The sequence below is a fragment of the Stegostoma tigrinum genome, chromosome 28 (genome assembly GCF_030684315.1).
Source record: "Stegostoma tigrinum isolate sSteTig4 chromosome 28, sSteTig4.hap1, whole genome shotgun sequence".
Lineage (NCBI taxonomy): Eukaryota > Metazoa > Chordata > Chondrichthyes > Orectolobiformes > Stegostomatidae > Stegostoma > Stegostoma tigrinum.
This window is the reverse complement of record NC_081381.1, coordinates 31,707,771-31,730,759: the sequence shown is the minus strand read 5'-3', so window position 1 is coordinate 31,730,759 and position 22,989 is coordinate 31,707,771. Positions and strand designations below refer to the sequence as shown.

The following is a 22,989-nucleotide window of genomic DNA, read 5'->3' as shown; positions in this document are numbered from 1 at the left end:
TTACACTAAGCATTGGCACTGGTACAAGATAGCAATGATTAATCATCACCAAATTTTGCTGCATTTCCTTTAGTGTGCTCTGCTTTTGATTAAAGCCCACACATTGACTATATTACATCTTTTTCATTGCTCCAAGGTATTGTCTTAACAATGAAAGCAGGAGCATTGGAGCACATGGCGTTCAATGTCAGGGGTCAATATCCACCAGGGTGTGTGCTGAATTGGATATCCTCTTAAGCAACTCAAAAACATTTATTCTGAAGCAATGAAGATATATAGCTTCATGAAGGCATGTTACAAGGCAAAATTTCCAGAACAATAATGACTCAATTTCCAAGACATCAGAATGGAGTATATTTATTTATTATAACACAAAGACAGTGGAATTCTATTAGCAATAATAGGAAAGAAGAAATACATTTTTTAGAAAACACCAATACCAGTAGTGACTATCAGTGTAGGAAACATTAGAATGAGATCAAAATGTGCAATCAAGAACTTTTAATAAGATCTTTTCCAAAGTAGCATGTTCTTAACTGCGTGTGGATTCAAAGGCATTTATAGATTCAATTGAAATCTCAAACAACCATGATTCATTAACATTGTTCCATCTGTCAAAAGTTTTTAAGCATATGCATTTAAGTGCTGAGAGAATGTTTCCTCTGGCTAGGGAGTGAACTAGGGCGCGCAAAGTTAAAAATGAATCATTGGCTATTTGGGACTCGGAGGAACAGAAATGGCTTCAATTAAATGGATGGAAATCTCTTCCCCCAGTGAGCTTTGGATGCTCATTTGTTGAAAGATTTTTGGAGACAAAGGAGAAGGAATATTCAATAGTGTGTGAAAATGTAGCATCCACATGGCCTTGTCCTGCGCCTATTCCTTCTGTTCCTGTTGAAATTAACTCCAGTGATTGTTTGCTTCAATGGGTGACCTCACTAAAACTGCCATTACAAGATCTTCAGCATTGGATCATTGGTGCTTTCCTTTACAACATGTCCAAAAGAGACCAAATGTTGTTGACAAAGAACGCATGATCTACGTGAGACTGTTTAAGCCCTTAAACAGCCAATGAAGCATTTATATTTGAAGTGTGGTCTCTGTTTTAATTTCAGGGAATATAGGAACTAATGTGAACACTGCAACACTCCACAAACAGGGGGCTGTGTTTTATGGGGTCGGGAGAGGGAATGTGGAGGCAAAGTGAGGTGGGGAGGTGGGGGTGCATACTCTAGCATCTCAGATGATTTGTTTCCACACTTGCCATTTTAAATATATTAGAGGAGTACCCTGTCCTACACTATAAGTATGACTGTAATTAGGCAATGCAGTATTGTGCCTTATATGAAGATTAAGAGATTTTGTCATATTATATAACTTTTCATTTAATCAGTGATTGAAGGGCAGGGCTATTGGACCTAATGGTCCTTTCCTATTCCCGAAGAGTTTTATATTCTTGTGTTCTGAAACTGTTTCCCTAATAGCAGCACACACTCTTACACACTTGTCTAAGTGACAGAAAATAATCTTTTGTCAAAGAACGAAAATACAGCATTATGATGCAAACCTATTTACAGACCACATTACACAGGAAAATTAAATCTAGGAGGGGTCAACTGATAAAATAATCAACCGATGTTTCTGATCTATTCTACCTTACAATACAAGACCATTCACACAATTTGTCAGCTCCGTGTGAAGGCAGCATCGATCCTTTTGGAACAAGAAAACTTTCAAACAAGTCTGCCACTGTCTTGTGAACTTTAGATTAGTCGTGGATACATAATATAAATGGAATTACTAAATAATGTGATAGAAAGTGTCAAATATCTTATTGCACAGGCTTTGCTCAATATTTCCATGCCGACAAGAGTTGAGATGATATTTTGCAATGGTATGTTGGCAGAGTGAGGTGTGAATTAGACACCAGCACATGTAATCATCTGCATGACCAAAGCACTACCACTGGCATTATCAAACACCACCCAGCATTACCATAACATAGCCCTCATCCCTTGCCTGCTCAGATCTTAATCTCAGTTCGGAAAGTCTGTTGCACATGTTCAGTGTGCTTGGCTGGGTGCCTCTTTGCTTTAATCGTCAGTGTCCCATCATCACCCAGGGTGGAGGTCACAGAGGTGGGATCCACATCATCTGGTAGCTGACATTTGTGTGTGAATGTGTTCATGACAGTTCCATCTGCAGCAAGCTGAAAATTTAAAAATAAGTCATTTGCTTTATATTTGTATTGAGCCCGTGAGAACTACTCCCACATGTGGAATGAGCCAACAGGAAATTGTGCTTCAAAACAGAAATTGCTGGTAAAGCTCAGCAGTTCTGGCAGCTTCTATGGAGAGGAAGCAGAATTAATGTTTCTGAATTGAAGAACAGTCATGGGATCTGAAACGTTAACTCTGCTTTCTTTATTGAAATGCTGCTAGACCATCAAACCATAAGATATAGGAGCAGACTTAGGCTATTTGGCCCATCAAGTCTACTATATTACCTCAAGGGCATGATCTCACAAATGTGTGGGCTGTGATGATCATATACAGTAACTTTCTTGTTGTGAGTACAAGTGTTGTCAATTTGTATTGATACCATTTTCAATGCCATAAAATGGTATTACACTAAAAACATGAGAGACTTTAACACTTTTATTTTTTTAGTGTTAAGCTAGAAATAGTTTGTAGGCTGGTTACACAAATTAAGTAATTTGAATATTTATTATTCACAAGCATACTGGAGAGATTTAGAGAAGTGAGATGAAAGTGATTATGGACTCAGTGTGTTAAGGGTTAATTTTCTCTTTCTGTAGTGGCACGTTTTGGGAAATCGTATGAGGCAGCCCGCAATGTTCCACCAATTAAAGTTATCAGATGGAAAATTTCATCCTTAATTTCCCAGTTTGTGGCTTTGGCATTAAGCCTTTGCGCCAGTTGTTCCAACATGTTCCAGCAGGCAAAACATATTTAAATTTCATGAAAATAAAACAAAGTGGGAAAGAAGAGCTGCTATTGGGGACTGTAAGTAGGTGAAAATGGGTTGGTTGTGCTGAAAGCAGTCCTCATCCTGGCAGGACTGGGGTGTGGGGCTGGATAAAAGACAAGGTCAGACTCTAAAATTGTTAAAGCCGATATTCAGTGCTGAAGAATACAGGCTCCCCTGCCAAAATGCCTTCCCATTATTTATCCCTCTGTCAAATTACTTAATTTGTGTAACCAGCCTACAAACTTTTTCTAGCTTAACACTTGTCTTTGTCTCTCTCTCTAGGCTCCATCTTCACTTATCATTTACACTTTTACTCCCCTGCTGCTTCCGCTAGTTGTCTTCAGCATATGTACACATAGATATTCCTTGGCTAACATCAGATCTAAAGAAGGGTCACTGGACTTGAAATGTTAACTCTGCTTTCTCTCCACAGATGCTGCCAGGCCTGCTGAATTTTCCCAGCAATTTCTGATTTTATTTTAACTCGATATTTCACGTTAAATTTGGCTTTGGGGTGTAAGAAAAGCCTGTGTTTTCTGTTTGTAGTGACCTTACCCATTAGCCAAGTCGTTACACGCCCAGAGCCAGCAATTCAGACTTTGCGAATTCATGTTCCCATGATGGCAAATCGGGAAATGGGGCCTGGCTTTTACGGTTTTTGATGGGATGAGAGAGGTGTAACTGGAAGTGTGTCATCTACTTGCTCCTGCCAATTGGTGAATGAAACATTGGACCATCCAACACATAGGGGCACAATCTGAGATAACAAGGTGTAGAGCTGGATGAACACAGCAGGACAGGCAGGATCAGAGGAGCAGGAAGGCTGACCCTTTCTGATGCTGCCTGGCCTGCTGTGTTCATCCAGCTCTACACTTTGTTATCTCAGGCTCCCATATTGGCAGTCCCTACTATCTTGGGGCACAATTTGTGTTTGGATTGGAGATTCTGCACTCAATTATGCAGCTAGGCCAGGTATCAGGTGGGAAAGGGGTTAGGTTGCAAATTGAAAGTCAGTCACTGCCACCAATTCAAAGACTTCTACCCTCTAACTCTCTCCTTATTTGTGATGATAACCTACAAACAGTGAATAAATAACATCTAACAATAACTTGCGCTGCCGCATTTAGCAGCAGCAGTAACTATAGCCCCACATGTAAGCCTTTCAATCACACTAGAACTGCATCCTCATAAATGGACCAAGTTACTCCCAAACATTTTCCCATCTGACTACTGAGAAATGGAGTGTGTGACAAAAAAGTTATAGTTAATTGGATCTTTAACAAGCTCGATAGCTTGAAATAGTGAGCGTGTACTTTTTAAAAATGCTAGATAAGCCTCTGATTTGGGCATCTTAACTGTCTTTAAAATCCCAGACTGGTGTGATAATGTTGGTTTGTGGATCTGACATTTTTATGGTATGTGAGGTGTTGGGATGTGGATAACCGGCTCTTTCATTAATGTAATTCAGGAGGTGACAGGACAATTCTAAATTTCATTTGATCACAGCCTCACGCTGTGTGGTTGGTCACGTTTTAATACCCCCAGAGAAACGGAGGCTGGCTGCTCAATGAATATCGCCTTGTTGATGTTGTTCATGTGCTAGGAATACATTTTTCAAATGTAGTGGACAGTAAGAAATAGGAGCAGGAGTAGGCCATTCAGCCCATCAAGTCTGCGCTGCCATTCAATAGGATCCATGGCATATCTGACACTCCGCATGTCCATTATCCTGCTCTTTCCCTGTAACACTTGATTCCCCGACTGATCAAGAATCTATTTCAGCCTTAAACATACAGAAGGACTCTGCCCCTACAGCTGTGTGTGGCAAAGATTTCCAAAGACTCACAACCCTCTGAGAGAAGAAATTCTTCCTCATGTCAATCTTAAATTGATGCTCCTTTCTAGAATCCCTACAGTGCCAAAGGAGGCCCTTCAGCCCATTGGGTCTGCACCCACCATCTGAAAGGCATCCCACCCAGACCTTCACCCCATTCTGCATTTCCTATACACCTTTGGACTGTGGGAGGAAACTGGAACACACCTTGACAAAAATCTACATAGAGATGGGGAGAATGTGCAGACTCTACACAGACAGTCACCCAAGGCTGGAATTGAACCCAGATGCCCAGCATGTGAGGCAGCAGTGCTAACCACTCAGCCACTGTGCCTGAGACAATGCCTTCTGGCCCTAGACTCTGCCGTAAGGGAAGCATCCTCTCAGCTTTTATTCTTCCAAGCCCCTTAAGAATCCTGTATGTCTCAATAAGATCACCTTTCATTCTTATAAACTCCAGAAAGTAGAGCCCCAACCGGCTTAATCTTTGTTCATAAGACAATCCCTCCATACCAGGGATCATGCAAGCGAACCTTCTCTGAACTGCCTCCAATGAAATGATATCTTTTATTAAATAAGGGACACTAAAACTCTTCACCGCACTCCAAATTTGGTCTCACCAGTACCTTGTACATTTGCAGTAAGACTTCCCTACTCTTATACTCCAACCCCCTTAGAATAAGGACCACCATCCCATTAGCCTTCCTGATGACCTGCTGCACCTGTGTGCTAGCTGTTTGTGTTTCACAAGTGTCCCCGACTCCCTTTGTGAGCCTTCTTCAAACAATTTTATTTCTATAATCAGTAGCTTGCCAGCCCATCTCAGATGGGGAGGAGGTGGCTTGTGGGTAAAGTTGCTGTACTAGTAATCAAGAACCCCATGCTAATATTCAGTGGACTTGTATTCAAATCCTACCAAGATGGTGAAATTTGAATTCATTAGTCCAAAGATGTGCAAGTTAGGTGGATTGGCTGTGCTAAATTACCCACCGTGTTCAGGGATATGTAGATTAGGTGCATTCACCACGGGAAATGCATGATTACGAGGACAGGGTAAGGGGATGGGTCTGGCTGGAATGCTGTTTGGAGGCTTGGTCTATTTCCATGTTGTGTGGATTCTATATCTATAGGAAGTTTGAATAAAAGCTAGGCTAATGAAGACCATACAACCCTCATTGATTGTCATAAAAACCCTGCTGCTTCACTGTTGTCCTTTGGGCAAGGAAATCTAGTGTCCTTACGTGATTTGGCCTACATGTAACTCCAGACCTACAGCAAGGTGGTTGGCTCTTAAATGCCCTCTGGGCAATTTGGGATGGGCAGTTAATGCTGGCCTCACCAACAATACCCACATTCCATGAACAATTTTTTAAAAAAGAGAATCATATGTAAGCCTCACTGAGAAAGAGTAGTAGATACCCTTCCCTGAAGAGGTTTATTCATTCAAAGGCCATGAGTTATTTACATCTAATTGTAATGTAACTGTTTCAGGATTATGACTGGTTTCTTAAAACATTGAAACTCAGGTTAAATGCAGCTTAGGGAGAGACTTCATTCAAGTGAATAAAATATCAAATTATGGAGATAAGGTATCCCAAGAGTACTAAGCTGGATAAACAGGACCAGAAAAAAAAGGAAATACGTTCAAATTAAAGAAACAAAAAGTTAAAAGAGATACTAAGAAGAAATTAATCACAATGATTGATAGTTGAATGGAACAACCTGACAAGCATACAAAATAATTTTGAGAGCAAGGGTAAGTTTTCTCAAGAAGGAACATCATATGTAAAGAATATGGGAGAAGCCGTGGGGCAATTTCAGGATTTGAATAGAGGGAGATGCATCCCAAGAGAGAAAAATTGTGTATCCATCTAGCTTTCCAAATACTCCTGTGTTTTTGGCTGGGAATGCTGGAACACCCAGAGCTTGTATGTGTGAGTGTGGCTTTGACTGTTAAAATGCTCTTCAAGGAGACCGAGCAATAGATCATGGGGGCTCCACCCCTGCTCCAAAATTCAGGTCTGTAAGTTTACCTCACTGGACCTTCCCTCCAAAAGATATGCTCTTTACTGCACAACCTTTCTGCACCTCCTGGTTGATATCCACTCACATTTGGTGCAGGTATGGAATCACCAGGAGCTGAAAATGTGGAGTAAGCTACTAGGCTGGGGTGTAGCAGTGAAGCAGATTAGACCTTAATTATTGATACGGCATGGAGAGGATCTTTGTGGATTTTGGCAGCATTATCTGCTGTTTTGTGTAAAATGAGAAGATGACCGAAAATCTCAGAAACCTATTTTGATGGAGGAATGCCATTTTATGGAATGCAGCAAGTTGTGATGGTCTGGAGTGTACTACCTGAAAGAACGGTTGATACAGATTTAATTGCAACCTTCTAAAAGGGAGTTAGATAAGTACTTGACAGGAAGTCTTTGTCAGGGGAGTGAGATTAACAGTTAATTCTTTCAAAGATTGGCTGTGATTGCCCAGAGTGGCTGCCTTCAATGCTGTAGCCCTGATTATATAGATATTTGACATTTGTGGTAAACAAGTCTCTATTTCATCTGAAAATAGCTTCAAATCTGTTCAGGATGTGCAAATCTTAGATTGAAATCCAGTGTTGAGATTGACCTTCTCATATTAGTTGCTGGGATGAAGATTTGAGATTGAGCAAGTTTAGGCCTTACTTAAGTGGCAAGTGTGCTGAACATCAGAGTTACTTTTAGAAGTGATGAAATCCAACACATCTGTCTTTCATTAACTTCCAGCACAGAAGAGAAAGGACGTGGCCCTGGTTCAGTCCAAGATCTGACTAACATTGTTTAAAACCTAATGTAAACTAAACTCATTGCAGGAGGTAACGCGGATTGTGGAGAAACTTTCATGACGGACAACTTTTTAACCATGCCATGTACCACTGAGGACTGTACACTCAAGCCTAGGCAGAATCTTGGCGCCAGTAATGGGAGACTTGGCCATCAAATAATTGGAGCTGCAGGACAAAAATCTTAAATTTCAGTCCAACAGTCATGAACAAAATGATGACTGTTTTCTTTTCGCAAAACAGTCTCTGTTTCTAATGCAATCTGAATCAGTCCAATGAGTCAGAAGTGAAGACCCACACCCGAGATCTGAGCACGAAATTCAAGCTGACATTTCACTGCCATGCTGAGGGAGTACTGCACTGTTGGAGATTCCTTTTAGAAGAGGCAGTAAACAGAAGTTCTCTCTGCGCTCTCAGTTGGTATAATAGAGACCATGAAACAATTTTGAAGAATAATAAGCAAAGTCCTGGCCAATATTTCTCTTTCAATTAACATCAAACTCACAGAATAGATTATTTAATAATTATCATGTTGTTGTTTGAAGGAGTTTTCTGTGTGCAAATTGGCTGTCGTGTTTCCTATACTATCACAGCATCTGCACTTCTATAGTATGTTATTGGCTGGGCTATACCTTTGACAAGTCATAAAAGATGCTGTATAAATGCAAGTATTTCTTTTCACAGTTGATAAGGCTCTTGCCACAACCTCCGTTGAACTGAGGGGGAAAAAAATTTTTGTGACCAGAAAACTGGGATATGGTGGTTTGAAGATGTTCAACTGTACGCTCGATGATACAAGTTACGAAACGAGGCTTGATAATGGTACCTTACCTTTTCAGCATGAACTTCAATCTGATTATTAGAGGTGGTAACAATAATATCTTCAGGTGAGAAGTCACTCACATCCACTGTGAACTGGTAATTGTCTCCCATGGTCTTTACATTCCCCATACTTCCTGGACGGCCTATTTTGGGGGAAAACACATTGAACAATCCCATCATCTATTTTTGCATTTGGCAATGTGAGTAATGTATAGTATTGCATAAGTGGAGGGTTGGATGGTTTCCATTGTAATGGGATTCAATCCCATGTAGTTGCTTAGTCATTGAAAATTAATGCTTGTGTCAATTCTACATAAGTGCTATGATAAGCCAAGCTGACACTCTGGTATCCAACATGTGAAAGATATCTACAGCAATATGTTTAAATGCATGAGTCATTATTGTGCCCAGACACTTTTAATTCAAAAGCAGCAGAGTGACCTTTTCCATCCTATTAACATTCCAGCTGCAGGCTTATTATGGGCTGCTCACACTTCTCAATCTGTTGAGGCAGTATGCCAAGAAGTGAGTAGGGAGTTACATTTGAAATATGAGTTATCCGAATCTTATTCGGGAGCCTTTAATGGAATCCGTTATGCTACCACAGGTACAGACTGCTGCAGAGATAAGATGTAGATAAGTAATCCAACAACTTGCATCCACAAACACAGAAAATTAAACAAAGTACAGCAGTATGATAAGGTCTGGTCAATTAAAAACTGTTTTCTTAGTAACATGTATTTGTTTACTTGTTCCTGTCAATCTTGTGGATTCTCATTTCATTATCACTCTTCTGAAATCGTTATATGTATTTTATATATTTTTTAAACTTCATAGCCCCCACCTCCTTTTCTGCAAGTAGTTTAATGTGCCTGAACTGATGCTGGCAAGCATCCAATCTCTCACCAAAATGGCATTCGTGTGTAACCCTAAACATTGAGATATTGAAGTGCAAGGCTGATTTCATCTGATAACTAAGTGTGGATCTAGAGAAACATAGGGCAAGCCAAGCAGCACCAAGGGAACAGGAAAGCTAACGTTTCGGGTCAGGACCCTTCTTCAGAATTTCAGACCTGAAACATCAGCTTTACTGCTCCTCTGATGCTGCTCGGCCTACTCTGTTCATCAGCTCTACAATGTGTTATCTCTGACTCCAGTTCTTGCTATCTCACTGGTTTCATCTGACTCGATCTGCCATTCACTCTAGAGTGGTAAGAAAGAGGTCAGGGTAGAAATTTTAGCTTGTTTTCCATAAACCCCTGTGCCTGTTCATCACTTGCTGAAGAAAAGGATGCTGGTTGTAATAACTTCATCACCATTGCTAGTGAGACTGGCTAACAACCCATGAGGAGGTCTGATAACAAAGTGGCCAGTGTTCCTGTCTTTCAGTCAGACAGTCCAGGTTACAAGGGCCCTCCAATTCTTGATGACCAAAGGAGACGTGTTCATAACAAGTAAGAACAAGTTGTAAATCCTTCCAATGGCAATGGCAGGAAGAGCAGGAGAGATTCCTAGCCAGCCATTTGATCCTAATAAAATCTGAACCTTTACCATCAGTACCCATAGCTCAATGTATGGAAAAGTACATTGCCGTAGCAACCTGGAATTCTTGACTGGTGGGGGTGCAGGTTGTGGGGGGTGATGGGGTGGTGTTATGACCAGATCCAGTTTCCCTAAATTATTACGGTTCCAGATGGGCTATCCCAAATTGTCAAGATCCCAGGTGAGGAGAGATGAATGGTCTCCCCTTCTTTATTCACCCGACTCCTCATTTGGTCACGACAAATTTAATTTTAAAAGGCCTCCTTGCTTGTGAATGCCTTTCTCCCAAAATAATTTGCAGTTTGAAAAGAGACACCTTAAACAAGTTTTCTTAAGTTAACAAAAGAATGAATTTATTTGTTATTAAATGCAGGAAGAAATAACAATGCATGCACATGGTTTAGGAATAAGAAGTGAGTCCAGACAATAATATTTTTAAAAAGATATACAACTTAGCTTCTGTGTCATTCGTGGAAAGTGGATAATAAGATATTTCGACCTTTACAATGGATGTTACCAATCGCATTCAAATAGCCACTGGCACCAATACCAGCAGTTACCGTTTGGCAGTCAATTTGAAATTCTTGACATTGTAGCTTGATTGAGATTCATTTGTCCTGGTTCCTTTCAACAGTAGCTGACTGGAAGCATTCAGATTAAGAGAGATTATTCTCCCTTTCTTTACTTTCAGTTCAGAGGTGTTTAGTGGCTATACTCAAAACTGTGACTTTCACAGCACATTTATCCAGACACTAGAATGTCAGGCCACTAATGCACACAGCCCAGAGCTGAAGCACCTAACCCTGAGTATTCTTGAAAGGGAAAACCCAAACCATATTTCTCACCCAGACTGCTGTCCTTTCTCCCACTACGTTCACAGCCTGAAATAACTCTCAGAAGGTAACAGTTCAGTTTGTAGAGCATTTCTCCCTTTTAAATTCATACTTTTGAAGCTTTCTTGACACCTTGATAGGAGTGACATTCCGTGGTCTCTTTTCAGGCAGCCACTGAATTTATATCCACCGTCATTTTATCTGTATCATTTTCATTTTTTAAAAAAAGCAAGTTGGAATTAAAGCTTGACAGGTCCCTTCTTGATCCAGGGCTATGATCAATGGTCATGACAACAGTTATCCCCATTAGCTGGAAGACCAGTGTGGGTCAGATTGGAGTTCACAGCATGGTGTTCGATCTCTGTTCTGGCTGGGGTAGATTTGGGGCTTACATGTGGTGGAGGTCATGGTGCCGTGTGGGTCAGACCTCTCTTCATGCAGACAACAGAAGAAGAAGAACACACCCGAGGTTGAACCAAATGGTACTTAGCCACTCTGTGATTACACACAGTACACTGTGAACTCACTCACTGAGCCCAGAGGGGTGCTCCTTTTTCTCAATATGTTTTGTTTTATTTTCTTTTCCAGTTATATTTACTTCATGCTAATAGCTTTCTCTGTGTGGATGTCTGTGCATAAAGTACACTCATCAACTTCTGAACTCTTGGGATTTTGTATGAGGTTACTTGATCTTTACTGGATCATTCTTTATACATGTTGTCATCTGTAACCTTGATAACCTGAGCACTAGCTTTAAACATCAGCGACACAGATGGATCATATCGATCAAATATCACGACTTTTGAAATATACTTGAGATTTTCAAATGTTTTTACTATTATGTGATGCGAATAAGTTTAATGCATTAGCATTGTTTCGATAAGCACAGGTTAAGGGAGATGTTTGTGGATCAATATGTAATTTTTACACTTGACCATTAGAAGGATACACATCTGATTGTATTATATCAGATAACGTTTGAGTTTAATTGCTCTCGAGTAAACCTCCAAACAAGAAATGTAGAAAAACAAATTAAGTAATTATTTAGAGTATTCACTGGCATCCTCAATCCCACAAAAAGAGTTTCAAGACAAGCATTTTAGCCATGGCCAATGTCTTAAAATCTGGAATGTCATCCCAAGGTTGAGACAGTAATGCAGAATTGAAATTCACTCCCACAGTCAGTGTGCTAAATTAACCCAAGGCAGTTGAAAGATTTTTACAGCGAGGTTTTTCTCTGTGCTTTCTCAATCTGCTGCTCTAGTACGGGACTTGTTAGTTTTGTAAATGTCAATTAGCTTTGCACCCTAGTAAGCTTCCTGTCCCATGATTAGTATACAAAAGGTAGAATTTATTCTTATTCTGTTCTCACTTTTATGTGTCTGAGTTTGTTCCCTATATGGATCTAGACAATTAATTTAATATAATAACCACACATTCAATTAAATGCACACTTCCGAATTAAGCTAATGTATGGCCATTCATTTCAAAGTTTAGATTAATTTAAATTTTGCAATGTACTTTCAATTAACTTTATCTTCTTCATTTACATTTCTACCTTCACTTCAACGTATTTAATTTATGTTCAATTGTAGCTGCCTGGGGAATATTATCGCACAGTGGGTCATGATGACTCCACTTTTCTGAGATTTATTGATCATTACTTTCCGTTTTTGCAGAATTATTTCGAATTTCCATGTGAATTCTTTTCAGATGCAAGACACAACTTCAAATTTTAAGCAGTGCCATCTCCTTAAATAATTAAAAAAGGGGACCCATTCAATTTCTAGTGTTAATAAATGTGACTACAGAATTCATTGCTCTGGGCGGATTGCACTTACCTGAATATCCAAGTTGCTCAGTCCGGGGCCTCAAAAAGTTTCCATGGAGGATTGAGGACTTCTCAAACTCGTCCCCAAAGAGACCTCTTGATTTATCCATGTACTGATCCAAAGCTGGACCCGAAGAAGAAGAGGAGGAAGTGGTGTTCTGATGAAAGCAACGCTCAGATCTGAAGGCAGTAGAGGATTTTACACTCATGGAAGGCAGATACAGTTTAAATCTCAAAATTCTACTTCACCAGCTCCTTTCTAGCACCCCTGGATGGCCAGGAAATATTGGATAAGCTTCCAAAGACCAAATCGTCTTTTGTGCTCCGATTGTATTCTGTTCTGCTTTTATACAGACTCCTGCCAATGTGTCTGACTGCCAAAGTCAAATTTTGATGTTAATTTTAGCTCTGGCCACATCAGGCATGCAGTTGTGAAAATTCTAACAGATGAAAGGTCGTCAGAGTCCTCCAAACAAATGGAGTGATCAGGAATGTGTTCTCATAGCAAACATTCCAGCTCAGTTCGATGGAGAACTTAAAAAAGCAATTTGACTCCAGCACTGTAATTCTTGTTAAAGCTGCTGCTCTGCTGTCCTGAAACTGGAAAAAAAAAGCTTTATTTAGACTTGAAGCACTGCTTTGGGAACAATTAGAATGATTGAAATGACATTTTGGACATAAATGATTGTGCATTGAGTTAATGAAGGAACATTTCAATTCATTTAAATAGCCCCTACAAAATACAGCAGAATGTAAAACATGCGATTGTTTTGTTCTGGTTGTTTTACAAATGATCAGAAACCTTATCATTTCCAGTTGGCTTGTGCTTAAAGCAATCCAACACAAGAAAATTGATGTGGTATCCCTCAGAAGTTGGATTTGAACTTAGACCTTAATGTATGACAATGTGCTAAAAATGAGTTAAAATTGGGGTTATGAATCCTGGCCTTTGTGAAGCTGGATCTGAATATTCTTGATGTGGCGGTGCTGGTGTTGGACTGGGGGGCGGGGGGGGTGGGGGGACATGGTCAAAAGTCACACGACACCAGGTTATAGTCCATCAGGTTTATTTGAAGTCACAAGCTTTTGGAGTACTGCCCCTTCGTCAGATGAAGTCACTTGCCTGATGAAGGAGCAGCACTTGTGATCTCAAATGGACCTGTTGAACTATAACCTGGTGCCATGTGACTATTGACCCTGAGTATTCTGATCACACTGACTTGGGCTTAGAAAGCAGGGGTACAGGTAGAGTTCATCGCTAAGGAAACACGGCTTTTCTTCAAAGAGAAGTAGGAAAAATGGATGGGTATTGGACAACAAAACTCCACTTTAAACTTACCTCTTCCCAACAGATCTGGTTAAATGGAGAAGATTAAGTTAACGAGTATGGAAGTGTGCGTGCAATCTTTGACATTTTAAGATAATCTGAACTTTTAATAGTGAGTAAACAGTATCTTCCCAGCGACTTGGAGAATGACACAATCTCCTGTATTGCTGTTGCTGGAGTGAAAGAAGAAAAAACTTCAAGGGAAACTGGGAGAAAACATAAAAAAGAGGCCAATGATAAGCATAACGCACAAGAGCATTCAAAATATTTTCAATTTTTTAACATATCTGATTGGACTTTTCAGGAAACATTGATTTTGAAAATGTGCTAGTATATAGCTAGAGCTCTGTTAGACATCGGGATTCAGTGGGAGGGCAAAGAGTAGGGTCCGACTGAGCTTCTCTTCTTTCTTAACAGAAGTAGGTGATCTAATAAGGAATCAGTTTGTCGGCTTCATATTACCAGAATAAGAAGAGGCAGTCAAGATATGTGAAGAAGGTCCCCGCAGTGCAAGGCAAAGGCACTGAAACTAAGGTTGTTCTTTCCTGCTGGCTGGCCGGTCCATTGCTGTTCGATAAAGGTTGTGAACAAGACTGTTAGAGGGCACACAGAGCAGTGATCCAGATATTGGTGGTTAAATGTGGCTTCAGCAGTTGTGTAAAATTGGCTGAAGCAGAGTCTTAGTGGACTTGAAACATTAACTCTGTTTCTCACTCCACAGATGCTGCCAGACCTGCTGAGTGTCTTCAACATTTTCTCTTTTTAGTTCAGATTTTCACCACCCACAATATGTTGGTTTTGTGAAAGACAGGTCCAAAGGGCCATCACAACCAGAAGTGAAATAGTTTTTTGGCCCGGAGAGGCCAGGTCACAGTAGAGGATGGCAAATTATTGCGGTGAGCAACACCGATTATCCCAAGGAAAGGTTGCCATCAGATACTGGCGGGACAGCACCAGGGTCATCCAGGGGTTTACAAAACGGAGATGTTGGCAAGAAGTTATGTCTGGTGGCCAGGTTTTGAAACAGACGTAGATGTGTTGGTGGGGCACTGCCAAGAGTGCCAACATGGACGGAAATTACAGCAGCTGCCCCTCGTTTGTGGGAATGGCTGGGTAAACCCTGGACATCGACTGTTCAGGTCCTTTCATGGGCTTGATGTTCTTCGTCATTGTGGATGCCAATTCAAAGCGCTCATCTGTCAAACATGGGGACGACGGTAGAGAAACTGCACGCATCTTTTGCATGACATGGACTCCCGGAGGCTTGGTCACAGATAACGGGCATCCATAGTATGTTGCTTTTATGAAAAATGAGTGGCTGTGAATTGGTAGCTTATTTTACCAACTCATTTCAATTCTTTTCATTTGACCTCAATCAATGATATTGCTGAGGCATTTGCCATTTTAATGGTATCCACGCCCACGTAGATGTACTAACCCTGACTTTCCACCCACAATGATTGCTAACTTTTGGAAATAATTTGTCACAATAATGCTACCTAATGATAGAGTGTTAAGATTCGCACTTGTTGCCTTTATTGACACCATAATGGTTGACATGATTACAGAAACAAGAAATACTGAAAGTTGAAGTCAAACAAATTTGTGGAGTTTATTATAAGGATTTTTTTAAAAAAGGAAGAGCCACCTGGTTATTAAGCTGTAAAGTAGGACCTTAGCATAACTCGTGACTGGTGACCTCAAGCTCGGACTATATTGACTTCTGGATAGTGGAGAGGGTATGAAATAAATCTAAAATATAATTTTTATAACAAGTGGAGTGTGAGTCACTGGAGAAAGCTTCTTTAATCTATTGAGATGGCCAATTATATGCGGTTCTAATACTCCAGCAATGCCTCATATTTATATAGCACCTTCAGCATAATAAAAAGTCCCAATGATTTTCACAAGAACATTACAAAATAAAACTCTGGTCCTGAGCCATATAAGGAGATATTGTATGAGGACAGGTGGCCAATAGCATGGTGAAGGATGCAAATTTTAGGGAAAACAAGGACACTGAGACAAAGAGGCAAAAGGAGTTAGGGACATGACTTCAGAGCTAAGGAATTTGGCAACTGGAGGCGTGGCCACTAATGATGGAGTGATTAAAATTGCAGTGCCAAAAGACCAGAATTAGAGGATTGAGATATATCGGTGGGTTGTGGGGATCGAAGAGGTTACAGAGAAAGTTGGAACCCAGACTGAAAATTTAAAATCAAGCTATTGTTTGACTGGAGCCAATGTAGGTCAGTGAACGTGGGTTAATAGTGAATGGAAGAAATCATTGTTCATTAACTTAATGAAAGCTTAAGGACTTTATTGAATACAACTGAAATAATTTTTTCTTTCTCCCACCAGGAGAATTTCCATAATGGCCTGCTGGGTTGATAAACATAGTTCAACATAGACCTCAAACCTTTTCCAATAACATATCTCTAATACAGGCTTTGAAACAAACCATTCCTAATACTGATAACATTCTTTCTCATGTCCCCTATGTCAAACAACTTTCTGAGTAAAGATTAAACAAGATGTCCTAGCAAATGATATGGTGACTTCATAGATTTCAGAAGGAAGTAGGTGGGTCTATCTTGAGTATCCGTTCCTTGGGTTTGGGTAAATGGGATTAAATGAGAGGCTGACTTGGGCATCCAACATCTACTAGAAAAGAAATGTTTGAGAGTGAAACTTCCAGCTTTCTATAACAGGAGGTACCATATCAGGTTGGTGGAAGAGGTATAGGTAAGATACCAAGTCGGGGTGGAGTGATTGTCCAGAGATGTTACATTCGAGAGACATTCTACTTAATACACACTATATAGAGAAATGGGAGGGATCTTATTTCTATTATAAAGATGACAATCAGTCTTACCGATGGATGAGCTAGACATTGACCCAGAAATTAACAAAATAACAAATACTACAAGTCTGAATGAAGTCCATCCAAGTCAAGACATAAGAATTCAGCGAGGTACAACTGACCTTTCTGGCCTGAAATGAGCACTATCTGGAAGTGACCTTCTGATGGATTGAGTTTATTGTGTCTGAGTCTTGGGGCGGAGGTGGGAATAGCATGCAAATATAAATGTAGCAAATATGGAGGAAGATCTGGGAGGAGGAGGTGTAGTATTCATCTTGTTAGGGTTAAGGTCCGGGACTGCCCCACATTGATGATGTAAGAGGAGACATGATTGGGAGAGTTGGAGGGAAAATGATCATGGTTTCAGGAAAATAAAAATATGCATGTAACATTGTACACAGTTCCTTAATATCTAATAAATTAGTTAATGTATAGGCAGTTCCTGCATTGCAAATAGGTTCTGTTCTTGAATCTGCTTGTGAGTTAATATGTACGTATGTCCAAGCACAAAACTGGACATTGTTAAGCAGTCATTTGTAAGTAGAGGAAATGTTCATATGTCAAGTCTTTTAATTTACACACCCTGTATGGGATTGTGTTTGTAAATACGAACATTCGTTAGTCCAATGTTCGTAACCTAGCTGTAACCTTTGCAAAGCTAGACTAACCAAAGTGCAACAGCATTCCTTATGAATGGTGGGGTTTTACAAAATATTAAATCTGCCACACACTAGTGTAATGTGTTCTGATGGGGTTAATGTTGAAATCTACAATGAGCTCTGCCAAAAATGATGATGTCATCTGACCTTAGGTGGTAAAAGAACCACTTTGGATCTCAAAAGAGACATACCGAACATTTACGCCTCTCCAGAATCTTTGGAAAAATGTCTATCATACCAATATGCCATATATCTGATTACTTACATGCAATTACTACAACTTGCGTCAGCCTGCAGTCTCTCCTCAATAGACTACTTAGTGGTTCTCCTCTGCCATATTAGATAAAGCAGCCCTGTAGATCTCAATCTAAAAAGAGGATGGTGGCAACAAATCTATGTTATTGTGACCAAGAGTCCAATTAGTTCATACAACGTGGTGCCAGCAGTGCTTTTCTGAAGATTTAATTTAGCTGCACTATTGCATTACCATAATTTCTCTTAACAGTGCATTGTGAGACTTGGCTTTAATAAAATAGCTTGTAGCTATGCTGCAGAATTCAACAAGTCTGGCAAAATCCTACTCGCTCTCTCTCAGCTTTCCATTTTTAAACCTGTCAGTGGGCTTGGCCTCAGTTTTTAAATTTCTTGTTTTCCCAATTTGGAGGGGAGACCACTAAAGTCCTGACAAATATCCCAAATTTACCCAGAATGGTGGGTGTGATCGCTGATGCAAATTTATTGCTGTTTTCAAGAAACTGCCATTGATTGCGTGGAACGCCCTGCCTGCCAATGTAGTTAACTCAGCCACATTAGGGGCATTTAAACAGGCCTTGGATAAGCATATGGATAATGATGGGATAGTGTAGGGGGAGGGGCTTAGATTAGTTCACAGCTCAGCGCAACATTGAGGGCCAAAGGGCCTGTTCTGCGCTGTATTGTTCTATTTCTATGATTTAGTTTGCAATAATGTTGATTATGGTTCTCAGCTCCATTTAACTCTCATCAAAACCCCAGTGCCACTCTGGTCTACATTGTCGTATCACACAGGCCAGAAAAAATGCTGCATTTGGTGTTAATGTGAAAATTCTCTCAGTGCGGTCAGACCAGCTACACAATGCAGTGCACGTTCTTGTTCAATTTGCATTTTAAATAGTTTAATTATTAATTGTCCTTCTTTCATTCCAGATATTAAGTTACACATCAGTGAGGATCCAGTTTGCCTGTGAGCAGAGGGTCCCTCATATTCTTGACCACTGAGAATGGATTGCTTGCAGAACCAATGACCTTGTCAAAATCCAGACATACTGTCACCTCCTTTGAATCCTTCTACAAAAGCCGTGTTACTTTGCTCCTTGTTTCAAAGACCTCCTAAAGACCTCTTCTGTTATACTTCTGTCTTTCAAGACTGCTTTTCCTTAATAGCCCTTCCTGCCTTTTGCCCACTGGCCTGTAAAACACTGAGACCCTGTATGTGAGAATGCAACAGGAATGCACCTGAACTTTGAAACAAAACCGAAGATGGTTGTGAGAACACATCAGAAGGGAAATTGCGAGGTGTGGAAAAGAGCTGTGCTGAGGGAGCAGTTATTTAATAAAAAACATAAGTTCCCTATTGAATCGAAAGTTAGGTCTCAGGTGTGTTTTCGTGCTGATCAATAAAGTGCCCAACACTGAGCATATGGACTTACATGCTATATTCGAAGTCAGATGAGGAAGACAGATGAGTTGCTTGGCTTTAGCAGCCAAACACTGCAACTTTGCCATCTTAGATTCAGTCTGATAAGGAGTGACACCATTATGATGTCAGTGGCAGTGTTTCCCCAGTTTGATATTACAAAGTTTTATGGTGTTCTTAAGTATCTTTACAGCTTTTGATTTGCTCATTGTAATTACAATTCTCAGACTATATCTTTAAATAAAAGACAGGAATTCTGCAACAAGCACAGAGAATGTTGGAGAAACTCAGCATACCTGGTAGCATCTGTAGAGAGAGAGATAACATTTCATATCCAGTATGCTTCTTTTTCAGAACGTTAAGCCTGTTTTTGTCTTCCCAGATGAGGTATGACCTGCTGAGATTCTCTGCCATTCCCTGTTTCAGATTTCCAGCACTCAGATTTCCAGGACCTGGGATCTGGGATCGATTCCACCCCCAGGGAATTGTGTGGAGTTTGCACATTCGCCCTGTGACTATGGGGGTTTCCTCCGGGCAATGTGGTTTCCCCCTCACAGTCCAAAGATGTGCAGGTTGAGCAGATTGGCCATGCTAAATTGTTCCATAGTATCCAGGGATGTGGATGTTAGGTGGATTAGCCACTGGAAATGCAGGGTTACAGGGATGGATATGAGAGGGATGCTCTTTGGAGGGTCAGTGCAGACTCGATGGGTCAAAGGGCCTGCTTCCACACTGTATGACCTCTATGGTGTTATGCTGTTATGGGAATTCCACAAATCAGGCACACAAGTCATTTGTCATTCGGCCTTGGTTTCAATTCCAGTTTAAGTGCCGCTTTTGAGAATATCTGTTCTAGGCACCCATCTCATCCTGTCACCTGGTGCCAGGGATTGCTGTGGACAGGGTAAATAGAAATGCTGAAACGGGGAGCAGAGTTGAACAGGGTGAGTTGTATGCTGTGGAGCGGGTGCAACTGACATTGATGTCGTCAGAACTGGATTTTGGTGACTAGTTTTGAGTTCACTGGAAATGTTTCGAAACTCTGCATTATGGAGGCTTTGTACAGCACAACATCAATACAGGTTTAAGCAATTGTCAGCTGGTGTTGTCAGCCCCTCAAATGAAATTGCAGCTGGTGTTGTCACAATAAGCATGTAGGTTATCCATTACACAACATGCTGTAAGGTTAATCACAACATGACCATCCTTGAATCCACCTACCTCACCCAGTTGTCAGGAAATTGCCCAGTTTTGTTACTTGCCCTTCATCAGACAAGGCTAACTAGTCCTGAGCAAAGTCTAGGGTATTTGATTTGATGAATAGATAATAATCTAAAAGTATTGGAAATGAGAAGGTCAAAAGATCAAGTGATACAGCATTTCCTTCAGTTAGAAAGGTTATACTCCTGAAAGCCAGTTGCTAAAGGAAGAAACCAGAACTAGTCTTTACTGGGAATAGATATATTCACAGACTGAAACATACCAGGAATATATATCCTGGCTCCACTCCAATCCTGTATCAGCAAGTGTCTCTTTACATATGCTCAAGTGACCATTCTGTCAATACCCTCCGTTGAATATACTTAACCTCAACTGATACGAGGCACTGAAATGCAGTAAATAGTGTCCAATGGAATGAGATGTAACAACAAAGGAGTGACAGTTATTTCTCGCCATCCTTGTGTGCGTCCATGGTTTTCATGTTAGCATGCCTTTTAATCAGGACTGACTTTTTGACTGTACAGGTGGGGGTCCGACTCTGAGCTTAATCTGTCTCATGAAAAATCAGGCACATGCTATCGGGGCGATTGAGGCTAGATATTGGGTTGTTGTGTGGAAACCCTACGGCCTCATTCACGCCGAAGCCCTTTTCCCCCCCTCAATAAAGAAACCGAACAGAGCAGAAAGAAAATAGAACATAAAACAGTGCAGCACAGGAATGGACTCTTTGGCCTACGATGTTGTGCCAGACATGACACTAAATTAAAGTTTATAAGACACAATTTCCCATGCACTAAGCCATGCTGACTGTCCCTAATTGGTCCTTGCCTCTCCAAATGTATGTAAATCCTATGTCTCAGAATTCCCTCCAAGAACCTACCCACCATTGGTGTTGCACACATGGGTCTACAGTTCTCAGGCTTCTCCTTACAGCCTTTCTTAAGTAATGGCACAACATTACCCACCCTTCAATCCTCCAATACGTGACCCATGGCTGTAGGTGACAAGCATACCTCTGCTAGGACTGCCGCAATTTCTTCCCTAACTTTCCACAATGTCCTTGGATACACTTGATCATGACATGGAGATTTATCCACCTTTATGTTATTTTAAGACCCCCGGCACTTCTTCTTCCGTAATGTGAACCATTTTTAAGATACCAATATTTATTTCCCAGAGTTTCCTAGCCTCCACTTCTTTCTTCACAGTAAAAACTGACACAAAATATTCGTTTAGTATCTCTTCCTTCTCCTGTGGCTCCACACATGGATGGCCTCATTGATCTTTAAGGGGTCCTATTGTCTCCCTAATTGCTGTTTTGTTTATTATGTACTTGTGGAATCTCTTTACATTCTCCTCAATCTCATATTATGCAACAGCAGCAATGCCAGGACAGACTGGACACACCCAGGGTTTCCCATCGAGTGAAGAGCAGGTCCTGGCCTGAATTCCTCGGCCCGGACCTGCAGGTTGGGCTGATGGTCCAGGTCCACAGTTAGGGCGTGGCGTCTGAAGGAGCGGAAGAAGCGGTGAAAAGGACGGATGGTAGACCAGCAACAGTGGGGTCTGGAGGAATGTTGGATGGGGAGCAGGAGGCTCCTCCTGGCCCAGCGTGCCGTTCTTGTCTTGGCTGCATCTTCAGGGTATCCCATCATTCCTTAATCCGCTGTTCCTGCACCCAGGAGCCGTTAACTGAATGTGATGAACTTTGTCTTAATTTTACTTTTTTATTATTATTATGTATGACTTCTGTCATTAAAATTGATAACTTATAAAACTTTACACTGTATTTTTTTATGTAAAAATTCACGAGACAATAAATTTCTATTCTATTCTATCCCCTTTATGCCCTTCTGATTTGCTTCTTAAGAATGCCCCTGCACCCCTTATACTCTTCAAGAGATTCACTTGATCCCAATGGTCTATACCTAATATATGACTCTTTCTTATTCTTGACCAGGGCCTCAATATCTTTATTTATCCATTTTTCCCTATTTTTGCCAGCCTTACCCTTCACCCTAAAGGTTGTGAGCGGGATAGCCAGAGGAGACCCCTCAATTACCTTGCTACCCGTTCTGACAGTCACCCATCTATTTGACTGAACCGGCAGTGCAACCACCTCTCTAAAGCTACTAACCATCGCACTCTGTATCTCCTGAATGCTCCTCTGTGACTCTAACTGCCTCTCCAGCTGATCCAAATGGTCTGATATGAGATGGATCCAAACACACCTCCTGCTGACTTAGTCTTCAGAGATGACCAACAGTTGCATGATTTATTGCAGCACAGGACCTCCTCATTAAGTGGAGTATATATAGAAATATATTATCTCCTATTTTGGGGAATCCAGAAGATGCAGGCTACTGCACATTATCACCTTCTTGTGATCGGGTGCAGTTTCTTTCACGGTTGATGTCACCTTTACATTTTCATTTAAACCCCATTGATATGATGGCTAATTTTACGTGTCAAGTTAAGTGTACTGGTACAGCACATTCTTAAAATCAGAGCCTTGTAATTCAGGAGCTAAAGTAAGAATCACTCCAACACACAAATGGTAGTAAAAC

The 22,989-nt window shown here is 40.7% G+C and overlaps 1 protein-coding gene across 1 annotated transcript; it reads right to left on the bottom strand.

The window, feature by feature from the left end:
- Positions 1–347: 347 nt before the first annotated feature.
- Positions 348–13,065, bottom strand: hspb7 (heat shock protein family, member 7 (cardiovascular)). The gene is made up of 3 exons (XM_048561825.2): positions 12,688–13,065; positions 8,481–8,614; positions 348–2,209 (listed from the first exon to the last, which is right to left on the bottom strand). Exons 1-3 carry the CDS (start codon positions 12,884–12,886, stop codon positions 2,024–2,026), a joined length of 519 nt encoding a protein of 172 aa, XP_048417782.1. The 5' UTR covers positions 12,887–13,065; the 3' UTR covers positions 348–2,023.
- Between the last annotated feature and the right edge of the window lie 9,924 nt (positions 13,066–22,989).